The sequence below is a fragment of the Ranitomeya imitator genome, chromosome 2 (genome assembly GCF_032444005.1).
Source record: "Ranitomeya imitator isolate aRanImi1 chromosome 2, aRanImi1.pri, whole genome shotgun sequence".
NCBI classification, from domain to species: domain Eukaryota; kingdom Metazoa; phylum Chordata; class Amphibia; order Anura; family Dendrobatidae; genus Ranitomeya; species Ranitomeya imitator.
Genome location: NC_091283.1, coordinates 525948956 through 525968753, shown reverse-complemented (window position 1 = coordinate 525968753; position 19798 = coordinate 525948956). Strand labels below are relative to the sequence as shown.

General features: G+C 47.3%; 1 protein-coding gene across 2 annotated transcripts in view; it reads left to right on the top strand.

Annotated features, from left to right (window-relative positions):
* Nucleotides 1–7541: 7541 nt before the first annotated feature.
* The window catches only part of LOC138664842 (protein MTSS 1-like), a 192022-nt gene continuing 179765 nt past the window's right edge, over nucleotides 7542–19798 (top strand). The window contains exon 1 of one of the 2 annotated variants that reach the window (XM_069751836.1): nucleotides 7542–7758. In XM_069751836.1, coding sequence (XP_069607937.1) covers nucleotides 7687–7758 — 72 coding nt within the window. In that variant the 5' untranslated portion in view covers nucleotides 7542–7686. The remainder of the gene's footprint in view (nucleotides 7759–19798) is intronic. The other variant, XM_069751837.1, reaches the window with a different exon arrangement.

Below are 19798 nucleotides of genomic sequence, written 5' to 3'. Positions count from 1 at the left end.
TATGTCCCCCCTCATTCTTGGCCCCTTCCGGGTGTATATGTCCCCATCCTACCATGTATGGTCCCCATCCTGATATACACTGCTCAAAAAAATAAAGGGAACACTAAAATCCCATATCCTAGATATCACTGAATGAAATATTCCAGTAGTACATCTTTATTTATTACATAGTGGAATGTGTTGAGAACAATGAAACCTAAAAATGATCAACGTAAATCACAACTAATATCCCACGGATGTCTGGAGTTGTAATGATGCTCAAAATCAAAGTGGAAAATGAAGTTACAGGCTGATCGATCTTCAGTGGAAATGCCTCAAGATAAGACAATGATGCTCAGTAGTGTGGGCATGCTCCTGATAAGGAGGTGGATGGTCTCCTGAGGGATCTCCTCCCAAATCTGAACTAAAGTATCCAACTCCTGGACAGTCTGTAGTGCAATGTGACGTTGGTGGACGGTGCGAGACATGATGTCCCAGATGTGTTCAATCGGATTCAGGTCTGGGGAACGGGCAGGCCAGTCCATAGCTCCAATGCCTTCATCTTGCAGGAACTCCTAACACACTCCAGCCACATGAGGTCTGGCATTGTCCTGCATTAGGAGGAACCCAGGGCAAACCGCACAAGCATATGGTCTCACAAGGGGTCTGAGGATCTCATCTCGGTACTTAATGGCACTCAGGCTACCTCTGGCGAGCACATGGAGGACTGTGCGGCCCTCCAAAGAAATGCCACCCCACACCATTACTGACCAACTGCCAAACCGGTCATGCTGAAGGATGTTGCAGGCAGCAGATCGCTCTCCACGACGACTCCAGACTCTGTCACGTCTGTCACATGTGCTCAGTGTGAACCTGCTTTCATCTGTGAAGAGCACAGGATGCCAGTGGTGAATTTGCCAATCATTGTGTTCTGTGGCAAATGCCAAGCGTCCTGCACAGTGTTGGGCTGTGACCACAACCCCGATCTGTGGACGTCGGGCACTCAGACCACCCTCATAGAGTCGGTTTCTAACCGTTTGTGCTGACACATTCACATTTGTGGCCTGCTGGAGGTCATTTTGCAGGTCTCTGGCAGTGCTCCTCCTGTTCCTCCTTGCAGAAAGGCAAAGGTAGCGGTCCTGCTGCTGAGTTGCTGCCCTCCTACGGTCCCCTCCATGTCTCCTGGTGTACTGGCCTGTCTCCTGTTAGTGCCTCCAGCCTCTGGACATTATGCTGATAGTCACAGCAAACTTTCTTGCCACAGCTCGCATTGATGTGCCATCCTGGATGAGCTGCACTACCTGAGCCACTTGTGTGGGTTGTAGAGTCCGTCTCATGCTACCACGAGTGTGAAAGCACAACCAACATTCAAAAGTGACCAAAACATCAGCCAGAAAGCATTGGTGAAATTGATTGTCAATCAGTGTTGCTTCCTAGGTGGACAGTTTGATTTCACAGAAGTTTGATTTAGTTGGAGTTATATTCTGTTGTTTAACCCCTTAACGACCGCCGATACGCCTTTTAACGGAGGCCGCTAAGGGTACTTAAACCACAGCGCTGTTAATTAACGGCGCTGTGGAAAAAGTAAATATCGCCCCCCAGAGTCCGATTTTCTCCGGGGTCTCGGCTGCCGGGGGTAGCCGAGACCCCAGAGAACATGATTCGGATCGGTTTTTACCGACCCCGCTTTTGCGATCACCGGTAATTAACCGTTTACCGGCGATCGCAAAAAAAACAAAACGCGATTTCTTTTTAATTTCTCTGTCCTCCGATGTGATCGCACATTAGAGGACAGAGAAATGGGGTCCCAGGTAGCCCCCCAATACTTACCTGTCTCCACCGGTGCTCCTCGTGGCTCCCGATGGGCGCCACCATCTTTTTCTGGCAAAAAAATGGCGGGCGCATGCGCAGTGCGCCCGCCGGCCGGCACCGGCAGGATCTTTGGGGTCTCGGCTGCCGGGGGTAGCCGAGACCCCAAAGAACATGATCGGGGTCGGTTTTACCGACCCCTGTTTTGCGATCGCCGGTAATTAACTGTTTACCGGCGACCGCAAAAAAAAAAAAAAAAAGTAATGTGTAATTCTCTGTCCTCTGATGTGATCGCACATCAGAGGCCAGAGAAATAGGGGGATTCGGGGACCCTGCCATACTTACCGGTGTCCCTGGGTCCTCCTGCTGCTCCTCCTGGCCGCCGGTGTCTTCATGGCAAAAGAAAATGTCGGGCGCATGCGCAGTGTGCCCGTCATCTGTCGCCATCTGCTGGCCGGCAGGAGAAGAGCAGTTGGGGCTAAAATTAGGGTTAGGGCTAGGGTTAGGGTTGGGGCTAAATTTAGGGTTAGGTTTGGGGCTAAATTTAGGGTTAGGCTTCTTTCACACTTACGTCGGTACGGGGCCGTCGCAATGCGTCGGCCCGACATACCGACGCACGTTGTGAAAATTGTGCACAACGTGGGCAGCGGATGTAGTTTTTCAACGCATCCGCTGCCCAATCTATGTCCTGGGGAGGAGGGGGCGGAGTTACGGCCATGCATGCGCGGTCAGAAATGGCGGACGCGACGTACAAAAAAACGTTACACTGAACGTCTTTTGTGCCGACGGTCCGCCAAAACACAACTGATCCAGTGCACGATGGACGCAACGTGTGGCCATCCGTCACGATCCGTCGGCAATACATGTCTATGGGCAAAAAACGCATCCTGCGGGCACATTTGCAGGATCCGTTTTTTGTCCAAAACGACGGATTGCGACGGATGCCAAACGACGCAAGTGTGAAAGTAGCCTTAGGGCTAGGGTTAGGGTTGGGGCTAAAGTTAGGGCTAGGGTTGCGGCTAAAGTTAGGGTTAGAGTTGGGATTAGGGTTAGGATTGGTATAAAGGTACCGTCACACTAGACGATATCGCTAGCGATCCGTGACGTTGCAGCGTCCTCGCTAGCGATATCGTCCAGTGTGACAGGCAGCAGCGATCAGAATCCTGCTGTGCTGTCGCTGGTCGGGGAAGAAAGTCCAGAACTTTATTTGGTCGCTGGACTCCCCGCAGACATCGCTGAATCGGCGTGTGTGACACCGATTCAGCGATGTCTTCACTGGTAACCAGGGTAAACATCGGGTAACTAAGCGCAGGGCCGCGCTTAGTAACCCGATGTTTACCCTGGTTACCATCCTAAAAGTAAAAAAAACAAACACTACATACTTACCTACAGCCGTCTGTCCTCCAGCGCTGTGCTCTGCACTCCTCCTGCTCTGGCTGTGAGCGTTGGTCAGCCGGAAAGCAGAGCGGTGACGTCACCGCTCTGCTTTCCGGCCGCTGTGCTCACACAGACAGTACAGGAGGAGTCCAGAGCACAGCGTTGGAGGACAGACGGCTGTAGGTAAGTATGTAGTGTTTGTTTTTTTTACTTTTAGGATGGTAACCAGGGTAAACATCGGGTTACTAAGCGCGGCCCTGCGCTTAGTTACCCGATGTTTACCCTGGTTACCGGCATCATTGGTCGCTGGAGAGCGGTCTGTGTGACAGCTCTCCAGCGACCAAACAGCGACGCTGCAGCGATCCGGATCGTTGTCGGTATCGCTGCAGCGTCGCTAAGTGTGACGGTACCTTTAGGGTTAGGGTTGGCATTAGGGTTACGCTTGGGATTAGGGTTAGGGTTGGGATTAGGGTTAAAGTTAGGGTTGTGATTAGGGGTGTATTGGGATTAGGGTTAGGTTTGAGGTTAGGGTTGAGATTAGGATTAGGGGTGTGTTGGATTTAGGGTTTTGATTAGGGTTATGGTTAGGGTTGACATTAGGGTTGTTTTGGGTTAAGGGTTGTGATTATCGTTAGGGTTAGTGATTAGGATTATGGATCGGGTTGGGATTAGGGTTAGGGGTGTGTTGGGGTTAGGGTTGGAGCTAGAATTGGAGGGTTTCCACTGTTTAGGTACATCAGGGGGTCTCCAAACACGACAGCCAATTTTGCGCTCAAAAAGTCAAATGGTGCTCCCTCCCTTCTGAGCTCTGCCGTGCGCCCAAACAGTAGGTTACCCCCACATATGGGGCATCAGCGTACTCGGGATAAATTGGACAACAACGTTTGAGGTCCAATTTCTCCTGTTACCCTTGTGAAAATAAAAACTTGGGGGCTACAAAATCTTTTTTGTGGAAAAAAAATATTTTTTATTTTCATGACTCTGCATTATAAACTTCTGTGAAGCACTTGGGCATTCAAAGTTCTCACCACACATCTAGATAAGTTCCTTGGGGGGTCTAGTTTCCAAAATGGGGTCACTTGTGGGGGGTTACTACTGTTTAGGTACGTCAGGGGCTCTGCAAACGCAACATAACGCCAGCAGACCATTCTATCAAAGTCTGCATTCCAAAACGGCGCTCCTTCCTTCCGAGCTCTGGCGTGCGTCCAAACAGTGGTTTACCCCCACATATGGGGTACCAGCATAGTCAGGAGAAATTGGACAACAACTTTTTGGGTCCGATTTCTCTTGTTACCCTTGTGAAAATAAAAACTTGGGGGCTAAAAAATCTTTTTTGTGGGAAAAAAAATATTTTTTATTTTCACGACTCTGCATTCTAAACTTCTGTGAAGCACTTGGGCATTCAAAGTTCTCACCATACATCTAGATAAGTTCCATGGGGGGTCTAGTTTCCAAAATGGGGTCACTTGTGGGGGGTTTCCACTGCTTAGGCACATCAGGGGCTCGCCAAACGCGACATGGCGTCCGATCTCAATTCCAGCCAATTCTACATTGAAAAAGTAAAACGGCACTTCTTCTCTTCCAAGCTCTGCGGTGCGCCCAAACAGTGGTTTACCCCCACATATGGGGTATTGACGTACTCAGGAGAAATTGCACAACAACTTTTGTGGTCTAATTTCTCCTGTTACCCTTGTGAAAATAAGAATTTGTGGGCGAAAAGATCATTTTTGTGTAAACAAATGCGATTTTTTTATTTTCATGGCTCTACGTTATAAACTTCTGTGAAGCACTTGGGCATTCAAAGTTCTCACCATACATCTAGATAAGTTCCATGGGGGGTCTAGTTTCCAAAATGGTGTCACTTGTGGGGGGTTTCTACTGTTTAGGCACATCAGGGGCTCTCTAAACGTGACATGGCATTCGATCTCAATTCTGCATTGAAAAAGTCAAACGGCGCTCCTTCACTTCCAAGTTCTGCGGTGCGCCCAAAAAGTGGTTTACCCCCACGTATGGTGTATTGGCGTATTCAGGAGAAATTGCATAACAAAATTTATGGTTACATTTCTGTTTTTACACTTGTGAAAATAAAGAAAATGGTTCTGAATTAAAATGTTGGCAAAAAAAAGTTAAATGTTCATTTTTTCCTTCCACATTGTTTCAGTTCCTGTGAAGCACGTAAAGGGTTAATAAACTTCTTGAATGTGGTTTTGAGTACCTTGAGGGGTGCAGTTTTTAGAATGGTGTCACACTTGGGTATTTTCTATCATATAGACCCCTCAAAATGACTTCAAATGTGATGTGGTCCCTAAAAAAAATGGTGTTGTAAAAATGAGAAATTGCTGGTCAACTTTTAACCCTTATAACTCCCTAACAAAAAAAATTTTGTTTCCAAAATTGTGCTGATGTAAAGTAGACATGTGGGAAATGTTATTTATTAACTATTTTTCGTGACATATCTCTCTGATTTAAGGGCATAAAAATACAAAGTTTGAAAATTGCTAAATTTTCAAAATTTTCGCCATATTTCCGTTTTTTTCATAAATAATCGCAAGTAATATCGAAGAAATGTTACCACTAACATGAAGTACAATATGTCACGAAAAAACAATGTCAGAATCACTGGGATCCGTTTAAGCGTTCCAGAGTTATAACCTCAAAGTGACAGTGGTCAGAATTGCAAAAATTGGCCCGGTCATTAAGTATCAAATTGGCTCTGTCACTAAGGGGTTAAGTGTTCCATTTATTTATTTAAGCAGTGTATATGTCCCCCACCCTGCTATACATGACCTCCCATCCTGGACCCCTTCTGCTATACACGGCCCCCCATTCTGGGCCCATTCCGGGTGTACATGTCCCCATCCTAGTATATATATCCCACATCCAAGGCCCTTTTCTACATGGACCCCTTCTGGGAGTATATAGCCTCATCCTGGTATATATGTTCCCCATCCTGCTATACCTGACCCCCATCCTGGAACCCTTCCTGCTATATGTGGTATCCCCAGTCTGAGCCCCTTCCAGGTGTACACGTCCCCTTCCTGGTATATACGTCCCACATCCAGGGCCCCTTTATCCATGTCTTGGACACCTTTCTGGTATTCTCCATGTTCCCCATCTTGGACACCTTTCTGGTATTCTCCATGTTCCCCATCTTGGACACCTTTCTGGTATTCTCCATGTTCCCCATCTTGGACACCTTTCTGGTATTCTCCATGTTCCCCATCTTGGACACCTTTCTGGTATTCTCCATGTTCCCCATCTTGGACACCTTTCTGGTATTCTCCATGTTCCCCATCTTGGACACCTTTCTGGTATTCTCCATGTTCCCCATCTTGGACACCTTTCTGGTATTCTCCATGTTCCCCATCTTGGACACCTTTCTGGTATTCTCCATGTTCCCCATCTTGGACACCTTTCTGGTATTCTCCATGTTCCCCATCTTGGACACCTTTCTGGTATTCTCCATGTTCCCCATCTTGGACACCTTTCTGGTATTCTCCATGTTCCCCATCTTGGACACCTTTCTGGTATTCTCCATGTTCCCCATCTTGGACACCTTTCTGGTATTATCCATGTTCCCCATCTTGGACACCTTTCTGGTATTATCCATGTTCCCCATCTTGGACACCTTTCTGGTATTCTCCATGTTCCCCATCTTGGACACCTTTCTGGTATTATCCATGTTCCCCATCTTGGACACCTTTCTGGTATTATCCATGTTCCCCATCTTGGACACCTTTCTGGTATTCTCCATGTTCCCCATCTTGGACACCTTTCTGGTATTCTCCATGTTCCCCATCTTGGACACCTTTCTGGTATATATGTTTCCAACAACTATGGCGTAACTAGAAAACAATGGTGGAATTTCTGCGTATCTCACTCAGTAGTTTCTCAGACAACTATGTCCAGTGAAGACTAAAAACCCACCAAGGACAGGTCTGTGGCAGGAGCCATGGCCGCCCTCCTAGCACTTGTCTGCAGACACATGGTCTCCTCAAGGACACACTGACTGCACAGCACAACACGCCGCGAGCGCACCGCCAGTAACCGGGTGAAGGAGACCTCACACACCTGTGGGCGGGGCCACACAGACACCGCCTCTTTCTCAGGAAGAAAGGCGCACACGTAGCTAGGTAAGCCACGCCTACAAGAGATGACATCACCTACTCTGCCCCTCCTTTTCGTGTTTCTTCCCTTAGATACTGACTATCGAGGAGGGAATTTGTTACGAGGCGTGGTTTACGGCAGGATGGGAAGGTGATGGGTGTGGCTATGCTATGGGCGGTGCTAGAGCTCCGTGTGTGACCGCTAGGGGGCTCTATGCGTTGCGTAAACTGCGTATTCCCGGAGTCTGGTCTTCCTCCCCTCCCCGCTCCAGTGCATTGCAGCGGCATGAGATCAGTGTGAGCTCCGTTCCTCTCATTATCACTGGCTAGCTGTCGTCTGCTGCTGGCAGGAGCCCGCACACCGGATACGGGCAGCAATAGAGACGGGGCTCTGCCCGGGGCAGGAGCAGCGACCATGGACGCGGGCATGGAGAAGGAATGCAGCGCGCTGGGAGGACTCTTCCAAACCATAATGAACGATATGAAGGTGAGAATGTCTGCCAGGCGTGTCCGGGAAACTTCATAACAAAGGGGAGAGCGGGCGGGCACCGGGGACACGGGCTCTGCACTGCTGCCCTGCTCTGGACTCTGTGGTAATGGGTGCCACTCATGTACATGACTGCCTGATGGATGCCCTCTCATATACCCCCACCAATTAGTGGGGGCACGCTCATATATACGACTGGTTGATGGGTGCCCGCTTGTTTACACGACTGGCTGGTGGGTGCCACTCACACCACCAGCTTATAGGTGCCCACTCATGTCATGACTGGCTGATGGGTGCCCACTTGTTTACACGACTGGCTGGTGGGTGCCCGCTTATGTACATGGCTGGCTGATGAGTGCTGCTCATTTACACCACCGGCTAATAGGTGCCGCTCATGTACATGACTGCTTGATGGGTGCCCGTTTGTTTACGCAACTGGCTAGTGTGTGCCCATTCATGTATACCACTGGCTAACAGGTGTCCACTCAGTACACAGCTGGTTAGTGGGTGCCAGCTCATGTACATCACTGATTAATGGGTGCTTTGCATCTGCAAGACTGGTTAAAGGGTGCTCGCATAACCAAATTTCTGGCTAAGTGCCTGCTCATCTACGTGACCATTTAATAAATGTCCTCTGATCTGCAGAAGTGATTAATAGTTGCCCACACATCTACCCAACAGATTAGTGGTTGCCTGCTCATCACGACTAGTTGATAGGTTCCTACTCACCTACACAACTGATTAATGGGTGCCACTAATGTACTCTACTGGGTGCCCACACATCTATATAACTGGTTAATGGGGGCCACTAATGTACTCTACTGGGTGCCCACACATCTATATAACTGGTTAATGGGGGCCACTAATGTACTCTACTGGGTGCCCATAGAACTGGTTAATGGGGGCCACTAATGTACTCTACTGGCTACCCACACATCTATATCACTGGTTAATGGGGGCCACTAGTGTACTCTACTGGGTGCCCGCACATCTATATAACTGGTTAATGGGGGCCACTAGTGTACTCTACTGGATGCCCGCACATCTATATAACTGGTTAATGGGTGCCACTAATGTACTCTACCGGGTGCCCGCACATCTATATAACTGGTTAATGGGTGCCACTAATGTACTCTACCGGGTGCCCACACATCTATATAACTGGTTAATGGGGGCCACTAATGTACTCTACCGGGTGCCCGCACATCTATATAACTGGTTAATGGGTGCCACTAATGTACTCTACCGGGTGCCCACACATCTATATAACTGGTTAATGGGGGCCACTAGTGTACTCTACTGGATGCCCGCACATCTATATAACTGGTTAATGGGTGCCACTAATGTACTCTACCGGGTGCCCGCACATCTATATAACTGGTTAATGGGTGCCACTAATGTACTCTACCGGGTGCCCACACATCTATATAACTGGTTAATGGGTGCCACTAATGTACTCTACCGGGTGCCCGCACATCTATATAACTGGTTAATGGGTGCCACTAATGTACTCTACCGGGTGCCCACACATCTATATAACTGGTTAATGGGTGCCACTAATGTACTCTACCGGGTGCCCGCACATCTATATAACTGGTTAATGGGTGCCACTAATGTACTCTACCGGGTGCCCACACATCTATATAACTGGTTAATGGGTGCCACTAATGTACTCTACCGGGTGCCCACACATCTATATACGGTAACTGGTTAATGGGGGCCACTAATGTACTCTACTGGCTGCCCACATATCTATATAACTGGTTAATGGGGGCCGAGACACACGGACACCTGCCGACCCTTCTAAATGCTTCTTTTGAATTGCTGTGATTACGTGACTGCAGTCGCACAGCCAGGCTCTGGCGGCATAAATTTGATGATTTCAGAAAAGTTTCCTAACAGATTCTGTCAGATCAATAAGCCATTTACACAAGTCTATTTAGATTGACAGTGGCCTGCTTGGACTAGTGTTGGGGAGAGCCAGGTACCCCTAATACATAGTGTAAGATGTGATAACTGATGATAGAAATCTTCAGAGGGGCAAAACCCTGCCCTCTTTCGGTGCCCGTGGTTATCAGATAGTTCAGGCTATGGCATATATGGTGCCCTTTTATCACAAAGTCTTGGCGATTGGAGAAAATGGCACAACTCCTTCCCATCCGGACACGTGTTTCACATCACTTGTCTTATTATTGCCCTATTCCTGGCCCTGCTGTGTATAAACCCGTGACTTCAGATATTTTATTAGACCGTGCCGATGAGGAGACCTGGGTGGGCTGGACAGCTTCAGAACTTGAAAGGTATCAACCACTGATGACTTAATTTTGACTATTTTTCAGTGTACTGGCTACCATGCTACAAAGATATAGTTTTCCAAATATGAGTTGTAATTGTTAAAGGGTACCTGCCTCTAGAGAAGAAGTGGGCAGTCTTTGCTTGTATTCTATACCCGCTGCTTTCCTGAGTATTCAGCTTTTTTCTATGTCAATTCCACCATATCATTCCAGAGACGAGGGCCATTTTATTTGGTGCTAATTTTTGTGCTCTTTAGGTATTTGGCATGTGAGAAACACCCCCTTGTAAAGACTAAAAAATTTCACAAGATATAAATGCCCATATCTTCGAACATGTGGCTTTAAAAAAACAAGGTTAAAGGGAACCTGTCACCAGTTTTGGCCGATATGAGACACGGCCATCATCTTTAAGGACTGATATACACCATTCTATAATGCTGTATATAAGCCCATAACCCGACCTGCAAGAGAAGAAAAATAACTTATTATACTCACCTGCGGGTGGTCCGGTCCGATGGGTGTCGCTCTTCTTGCTTGGTCCGGCGCCTCCCATCTTCTTGCGATGTCGTCATCCTTCTTGGTTCATGTGGATGACGCGTCCCTGCATCATCCATCCAGTCTTCCCAGCACTGTGCTCCTGCGCAGGCGTAGTTATCTGCCCTGTCGAGGGCAGAGCAAAGTACTGCAGTGCGCAGGCGCTGGGCCTCTCTGACCTTTCCCGGTGCCTGCGCACTGCAGTACTTTGCTCTGCCCTCAATAGGGCAGATAAGTATGGCTGTACAGGAGTGTGGTGCCGAGGAGACTGTGTGGATGATGCAGCAACGCATCATCCACATGAAGCATGCAGGAGGGTGGCATCGCTGTATATAAGCCCTGAAAGGTGATGACCATAATTCATATTGGCCAAAACTGCAGAAAGGTTCCCTTTAAAGGGAATCTTTGCGATTGCAGCCAGGCATATTTTGTAACATATTTTATATACTCAGGTAGAGATAAGTCTAGTCTGATTCTTCCCACCACCTCTGTAGGTGATTGACGGTGCTCTCCCTGTGTACAGACGAGGAAAAGACCCGTCAAGCACCTACAGCAGCACTGGCAAGGGGATCTTTAAAGGGAACCCATCAGGTCCCCCATACCCTCCAACTCGGCAGCATTCACCTGTGTATGATTAAACTCCCCACCTAACCTGTTTAATCATACATAGGTGAATGCTACTGGGTTGGAGGGCATGCGAGACCAGGTTCCCTTTAAGGTATATTTATTTATACCTGGAGTCTTGGAGCTGATTCCTGCTGCCTGCGGTTTGGGCAGCATGAATCTAGTGACAGGTTCCCTTTAAATATCTTTAGAGTTTATTTAAAAGTTGTGTAAGAATCTTGCATCTCAGTTGCCATGTTCACACGATCCTTTTTTTCATGCGGAATTGCCGCGATTTTCCCGCTGCGGGTCCGCAGCTGTTTTCCATGCAGGGTACATTACATTGTACCCTATGGAAAACAGGAACTGCTGTGCCCACAATGCGGAAAATAAAAAAAAAAGCCGCGCTGAATAGCTGCGGGAAAAAAGAAGTACCATGTCACTTCTTTTTTCGGAGCCGCAGCGGTTCTGCACCCATTGACCTCCATTGTGAGGTCAAACCCGCAGTAAAACCCGCAGATGAAAAAAATATCTGCGGGTTTTACTGCGGTTTGTGGTGCAGAACCGCTGCAGCAGGAAGTGCGGGGAAGCGGGCGGAAGTGCGTGGGCGGAGTGTGGCTGCCCCCCCCGTGCTCCGATCCCGCCCCCCGTGCTCCAATCCCACCGCCCCGTGCTCCGATGCTCCCCCCAGTGCTCCGATGCCCCCCCCCGTGCCCTAATCTCCCCCCCTTATACTTACCCGGCGTCCCGGTGTCCGTCCGTCCGTCTTCTCCCTGGGTGCCGCCATCTTGCAAAATGGCGGGCGCATGCGCAGTGCGCCCACCAAATCTGACGGCCGGCAGATTCGTTCCAAAGTGCATTTTGATCACTGAGATAGATTATATCTCAGTGATCAAAATAAAAAAAATAGTAAATGACCCCCCCCCCCCTTTGTCACCCCTATAGGTAGGGACAATAAAAAATTAAGAATTTTTTTTTTTTCCACTAAGGTTAGAATAGGGTTAGGGGTAGGGTTAGGGTATTTTCAGCCATTTTAACCCTAAAAAACTTCCTAGAAAACACACAGACTCTGCACAGAAAACTGCATAAAAAAAGGATCAAAAAACGCATCAAAAAAGGACCAAAAAAAGGACCTGCGTTTTCTGCCAAGAGCTGCAGTTTTTTAAAAAACAGTCCTGAAAAAAAAAGGATGGAAATCAGGAACGTGTGAACATACCCTTAAATGGGTTTTCTCTATTTTTCTTTATTTACTCAATAAGGCCATGTTCACACAGTGCGTTTTTTACCGCGGAAACGCAGCGGTTTTGCCGCTGCGGTTCCGCGGCTGTTTTCCATGCAGGGTACAGTACACTGTACCCTATGGAAAACAGGACCCACTGTGCACATGGTCCTGAATTGAAAAAAAAAAACCGCACTGATTAGCTGCGGTAAAAAAGAAGTACCATGTCACTTCTTTTTGTAAAACAGCAGCGGTTCTGCACCCATAGACCTCCATTGTGAGGTCAAACCCGCAGATCAAAAATAGATCTGCGGGTTTTATTGCGGTTCGTGGTGCAGAACCGCTGCAGCAGGAAGTGCGGGGAAGCGGGCGGAAGTGCGTGGGTGGAGTGTGGCTGCCCCGATCCCACCCCCCCATGCCCCGATGCCCCTCCCCCGTGCTCCGATGTCACCCCCCCGTGCTCCGATGCCCCCCCCCCCCCGTGCTCCGATGCCCCCCCCGTGCCCTAATCTCCCCCCCTTATACTTACCCGGCCTCCCGGTGTCCGTCCGGCCGTCTTCTCCCTGGGCGCCGCCATCTTGCAAAATGGCGGGCGCATGCGTAGTGCGCCCGCCGAATCTGCCGGCCGGCAGATTCGTTACAAAGTGCATTTTGATCACTGAGATATAACCTATCTCAGTGATCAAAATAAAAAAAAATAGTAAATGACCCCCCCCCCTTTGTCACCCCCATAGGTAGGGACAATAAAAAAAATAAAGAATTTTTTTTTTTTTTTCCACTAAGGTTAGAATAGGCGTAGGGTTAGGGGTAGGGGTAGGGGTAGGGTTAGGGTATTTTCAGCCATTTTAACCCTAAAAAAATTCCAAGAAAACACACAGACTCTGGCTAGAAAACTGCATCAAAAAACGCATCAAAAAAGGACCAAAAAAAGGACCTGCGTTTTCTGCCAAGAGCTGCAGTTTTTTAAAAAACAGTCCTGAAAAAAAAAGGATGGAAATCAGGAACGTGTGAACATACCCTAAGGAATTTTCCAAAATAAAGGACAAAGCATTCCTTACCCTTTGAATCTCCTAGCAATCCAGTGGCACTGCTGTTTCTGTGTTCCTCATTGGTATTGAAAAGGCTGATGTCAGTGATTGACTGCAGTCAGGTGTAGTCCATGCCATCACTGCTCCACCGGGGCTCCGTTCTGCCGGAGCATCAGCGCTGGATCATTCAAGTAGTACTTATTATTTTAAAACATTCCTTGGCAAATTTGGAAAAATGGAAGAAAACCCCTTTGTGCACTCTGTCTACCATGATGGGGTATCAGCTGGGCTTGCTGAATAGAAGTTGTTTCTTGCCTACTAGACTTGTCTTGCTTTAGTCTGCCTCTCAGGGTGAGGCTGCCGTCACACTATCAGTATTTGATCAGTATTTTACATCAGTATTTGTAAGCCAAAACCAGGAGTGGAACAAATAGAGGAAAAGTATAATAGAAACATATGAACCACTTCTGTATTTATCACCCACTCCTGGTTTTGGCTTACAAATACTGACATAAAATCTTGACCAAATCCTGATGCAATCCTGAACGTGGACACATACCCTTAGAGGAAAAGTATAATAGAAACATATGCACCACTTCTGTATTTATCACCCACTCCTGGTTTTGGCTTACAAATACTGATGTAAAATACTGACCAAATACTGCTAGTGTGACGGCAGCCTTAGTGGCATATAGGTTAGCAGAGCTGAAATCCTTGTCCGTCAAGAAAACTTGGAATGTAAAAGGTGACCTTACTAATAACGAGAGTAGGTGAAGGGCTTGTGCTGTTACAAACATGTCATAAGCATAGGATAAGAGGCACAAGAGCCTGATTGCTGGGGGGGGGCATCTAATCGAAGAGGGTCTTTCGTCTCATTTTCAGTCATCTCAGGATGGAATCCCCACATGCAATTTTCGATGTACAGCCAATGCCAGAAGTGAGTTCCACAAAAAGTACATGGCCACGTGTCGTTCAACAGCAATTCTCAGACAAGTCGTGTGACCAAAAACATCTGTGCAACTTGTCTGTAACTTGCAACTGTTTTAGACATGGGATTTTGTTGAAAAATATATATATATAAACAAAAAATAAAGCAGCCAAATCGTAAAAAAGTTACTTGTGGTTTTCACTGAAGTCTGAAGGCAAGTGAGTCACTTGCAACTTGTGGCCAATGACAGTGAAAATTTTGAAACATCTGCTTGTGTGTCAGTATTGGAAGATGGAGGGTCTGTTACAGTGAGTACAGGGCAGGAATATATGCAGGGGTTCTTTTACGGTGATGAGCGAACATGCTCGGATAAGGTGTTATCTGAGCATGCTAGTGTGCTAAGTGTCTTTGGCATGCTCAAAAAATATGATTGAGTCGCCCCACACCTGCATGTCTTGTCGATGTTCGACAGCTGCAGCACCTGCAGGGATTTCCTGTTTGATAGGCAACCCCTGCTTGTGTTTTAGCTGTCAAACATGCGAGACCTGCAGGGGCGGGGAAAAATCATGACGCTACTTCCTTAAGGTTTTTGCACTAAAAAAAATAGCAAAACCTGATACCTGCGTTTTTTTTTTTTTGTTTTTTTTGCTGCATTTTTTTTCAGCATTTTTTCACTTACCCATTGCTTACTATGGGTGAAAAAAATGCTGCAAAAATGCTGAAAGAAGTGACCCGCTGCAGTTTTCCAATTCAGTCAGGTAAAAAAAAAAGAAGCAGTGTGCGTACAAGAGATTTCTGAAATCTCATAGGCTTTGCTGGTACTTTAGAGCGCAGTTAAAATTTGCATAAAAAAACGCAGCCAAATCGCAACGTGTGAACGCAGCCTAATGCTTTTGGTTGAGCTATTACACTTGCGGTATGTCAAGGGCGAGGTTAACTTTGCCAGATTGTATTAGTGAACAATGAGATATGATGTTTGTTCTTTAATATAAATTTGTTTGGGCCATATAAATCAGACAGCGCTCTAAAGGCAATGCTCAGACTGCACGAATTACATCGCGATAGGCAGACATGACGCTGTCGTGCCCTGGTCGGGAGAGCCGCCGGCCAGTCCATGCACTGTGTTCCCAATTATACGTCCGTCTGACTGCGCCCTAAAGTGTATATTCAGATGTAGCAGATTTGATGTTGAAATTTCTTTTTTTTTTTTTTAGTCGTTCCGGAAATCCATTTCTCTGCTGCATAAGCTACACTTGTCTCTATATGCTGTTGCAATAATTGTACGGCAGCCTGATGCTGCCCTTTTGATTTTTATTTTTCCCCCCCTTCTATCATTGTTTTCTTGCTCATTTCACATGTAAACTGCTCGTCAGGATTTCACGCACCCTCTTGTTGGATAAACAGTCTGTGTTTTGATTCAGCCATGTACCAATTCTCCCGAGCTCCATGTGTGCGCCGCGCTGTCAGTACGACACAATACTGCAGGGAGGACTAGCCAGACAAAATGACATAATCAGTCTAAATTTAGGATTTTTTTGTGTTGTTGTACTGCTCGTTGTCAGAATGTTAAGAAAAATCAGAGCATCAGTGAGTGCCTTGTAGCCGGTTTAAGATAACGTGGCAGTATATATGGAAAAGGTAGCAAATGATGCAAAAATGGGGCCATAATCCCTTCCACTGAATCAGAGCATTAGTTAAGGAGCACCAATCAACTATTCATTTGGTGTCATGATTTTGATAGAACATTTTCTAATGCAATCCTTCTGTCCACATATAAAATAATGTTCTCGACAGCACGTCCTGTTTACAGGGGGTGATGTGCTGCCTAAAATAATCTTTTTGTGCATCCATAAAATAATCAAATAATCTGATCAAATAATTTGTTCATTCGTTGTGTGTTTGTCAATAATCGGGAACACTCGTTTGGTATTGATCATCATGTGTAAAAGGGCCCTTAGACTGGTTGGACCTCCACCTACCTGGTTTTTATGCCTCCTATTACTCCAGCGCTATGAATGTCTCCAATGGCTGAACAGAGATCAAGATATTAGACGCTTTTAGCTTCTCAAATTGTCAAAGTTTAGTTACAAAGTGAGGATTTTGCCATAGACTTTACTGGTTATAGTGGCAGCACACTTGTTCTTCTGACAGCTATTCTGTCTAATTTCCACATGCGCGTGTGTTTTGAATTTCAGCTACTTATTGGAACTCCAAAATAGTGACGTTTGGCAGACTCTGATCTAATTTATTGTCTGCAGAACTGTTGTGGATAGATGAGTGCTGAACGCGACTATTTCCAGCAATCCGAAGAATAGACTGATGGTGCACATGCGCAGCTAATGTTCTGTTCAGGCTGGAACTTGAGAGCCTAAATTGTTTCCATCTGGTCTCAGCTGAAGCTGCATACATTTGATCGGTGGAGGTCTCTGCTGTCGCACTCCCACCAATCTGATATTGTTGTAGCTTGAAGATAGGTCATCAATTTGAATGTAGTGGTAAAATCCCTTTAATGGAATTGTGCGGTCCAAATCGATAAGGCTATGTGCACACATTGCGGATTAGCCTTAGGAATTTCTGGTGCGGATTCTGCCTCTCCTGGCAGAAAACGCACCTGTGGATTTGTCGCATTTTTGTGCAGTTCCACAGCGTTTTTTGAGCGTTTTTTCTGCAATGTTTTTGCGGATTTGCTGCGTTTTTTACCCGTGTGGATTTCTATAATGGAATGGGTACAAAAACGCTGCAGATTCGCAAAAAAGAAGTGATATGCTACTTCTTTTTTTAAACCGCAGCGGATTTTCCGCAAAGTGTGCGCAGCATTTTTTTTTTCTCATTGATTTACATTGTACTGTAAATCAATTGCAGATCTGCAGCATTTTTGCACCTCAAAAAACGCTGCGGATCCGCAGAGAATCCGAAACGTGTTCACATACCCTAACTGTGCAGTCATCCTGTGCCTTTGTTTTAGGCACTGGTATTTCTTCAGTCTCACGCAGACACAGGCATAAACAGTATGTCCAGCTCTGATGCTTACAAAACCAACCCTGGTCCTACCAGATCCATGGCAATCTTCTCAAAAGGTACCTCTATAATAGGCAGAGGAACCAATGGACTACTGAAACGTGCGGTGGGTGTGGTCAGCTGACACACTGGGCATGACTCACAAAACCTCTGTACCTCAGCATAAATCCTGGGCCTAAGGCCTCTTTCACACTTCAGTTATTTGGCGTCAGTCTAAAACCGCCATTTTCCTCAAATAACGGATCCGTCATTTTTTTTTTTTACGGATCCGTTATTTTCCCATAGACTTGCATTAGTGACGGATTGTGACGGATGGTCGTCCGTTCCATCCGCCATGCGACGGATCCGTCGAAATTTGGCGGACGTTTTCTGAAAATAGACGGACATTGGAACGTTTTTTGTCAACGCCGAAATGGCGGATCGCGACGGATCCGTCGCGTCCGCCATTCCATAGAATGGGCGCCTATGGGCGACGGATCCGCCGCAACCGTTTTTTCGGCGGATCCGTCGCCCCAATCCGTTTTTTCAATTGCGCATGCTCCAAAAAGTAGATACTTCTCCCAGATAGCCCCAAGTAACGGATCCGTCAAAAAACTGGATCCGTTAGAACAGTTTTCGCAAAAATTGTGACGGATCCGTCAATCCGTCACTATGTCGGTAGTGACTGACGCCAAAAGACTGAAGTGTGAAAGAGGCCTAAAGAACCATTGTAGAATCTGCTCTTGCATTTTTTTTAACCCCCTATGTAACCACTCAGCATGTTTGTAGGCCATCTTGAGCACCGCCCGGCGCTATGATTAGGACACTGCCGGCTGTTCCACTACTTCGTCCCAGATTTTGTCAACCTGACATAGCAACTCCTGGTTGACCGCCGTACGTTGCAAACAGCATATTCCCCCAATTGCTGAGCCACCCCATTTATTGCTTTTTCCCTTGCCCCGGCCAGTGTAGGATCTTAGAGCTGAACTGTCTCAAAAGTCCACAGGGTTACTTCCATCTCTGGGATTGATGTGGTCTCCATGACCTCTCCTGCCAACACCTCTAGGGGAAACCTATGAGGTTTACACTCTTTCTCTATGAGGGTGCCCCCTGGTCTGGTTCTACGCCTGGACAGACCTTTACCCTGGGAGGGTTAGGTTTACTCTCTCATAGGGACCAGAACAGGTGCAAGTCTCTTCCAAAAACATTCCCTTAAGGAAGGGTCTTTACTATTCCGACCACATGTATAACCTCCTGCACGGGGTGGAAAGGGAGTTCGTTGTGTATACAAATCAACCTGTTTTCCCCCGTGGGTTCTAACGCGGAGGTCAGTGGCCCATGGGCAAGTTTCGCTAGGCGCCCTGAGTCCAAGAGAGCCTCTGCCCAGTGTCCATTGACACGCACCTGGCACAGGGGGGGTCACCAGCTGGGGTGACGCCATCCGTGGTGTAGACAGTCTGGACACACATAGATACTTGGTGATCAAGCCCACAGTCCATGGGTTCACTAATCAGGGGGCCATTGGCAGCCACATGTCTTGGCCCTTGGCACCGCTAGCACTTGCTGGTGACGGTACTTCTGGTTCACGAGACCAGTTTGGGGGAAACTGGTCTCCTGCCACCCTGATTTTGAGGAACCCCCTCATTATATGCTCAGTTCTGAGTGACTGATTGTGTCCCCTTTCCAGGCTGAGCTTTGAAGTAGCCGGCGTGATACTCGCAGTGAGGCAGAGGCTCGAACCAAGTCCTGGGTGGCCATATAATTCGCAATCAGGCTTCCCATCTGATCTAGGTTGCCCGGGTCCCTTTTCCCCACCCAGCGCTGTATAGCTACTGGCAGAGTCCTCACCCTCCAGTCGATTACCTCCTCTATCATCTGGGCTGGGCTAAAGGTCTCAGGGTGGAGACATTTTTTTACTAAATGCAGTAAGTCATATGCCTGATAGCTAGTGGGTCTGGCCTCCACAAAGGACCACTGGTATACTCTGTGCCCGTACATAAGTATTAACATCCATTTGGGCAAGGATCTCACCTTTGAGTTTCCAATAGTCCTGGGCGTCCTCCCTGGTGAGGTCATAATAGGCTTTCTGAGTGTCTCCCATCAGGAATGGCCACCACTTTAACCCACTGGGAGATCAGCAAACTATCGCTCTGCTGTTCTTTCACACACAGCGAGAAAGGCTTAAAGGTCGTTCTCCGGACCCTTCCTCCATAGTGACCTGACTTTGTCCCAGTCTTCGGGACGGACCGGGGTCGAGGGTGTGGGCGTCTCTCGCAATTCCACAATCTGCTGTAGAAACAGGTTGTTAGCCTGCTGCTGTTGTTGCTTCTGTTGAAACTACTGCTTTTGCAAATGGGAGAGGACCAACTATTTCATTCAGGAATTCCTCCATGTTGTCTCCGGGTCTGAGTTGTAGCCCAGCCTGCTTAATCACAGA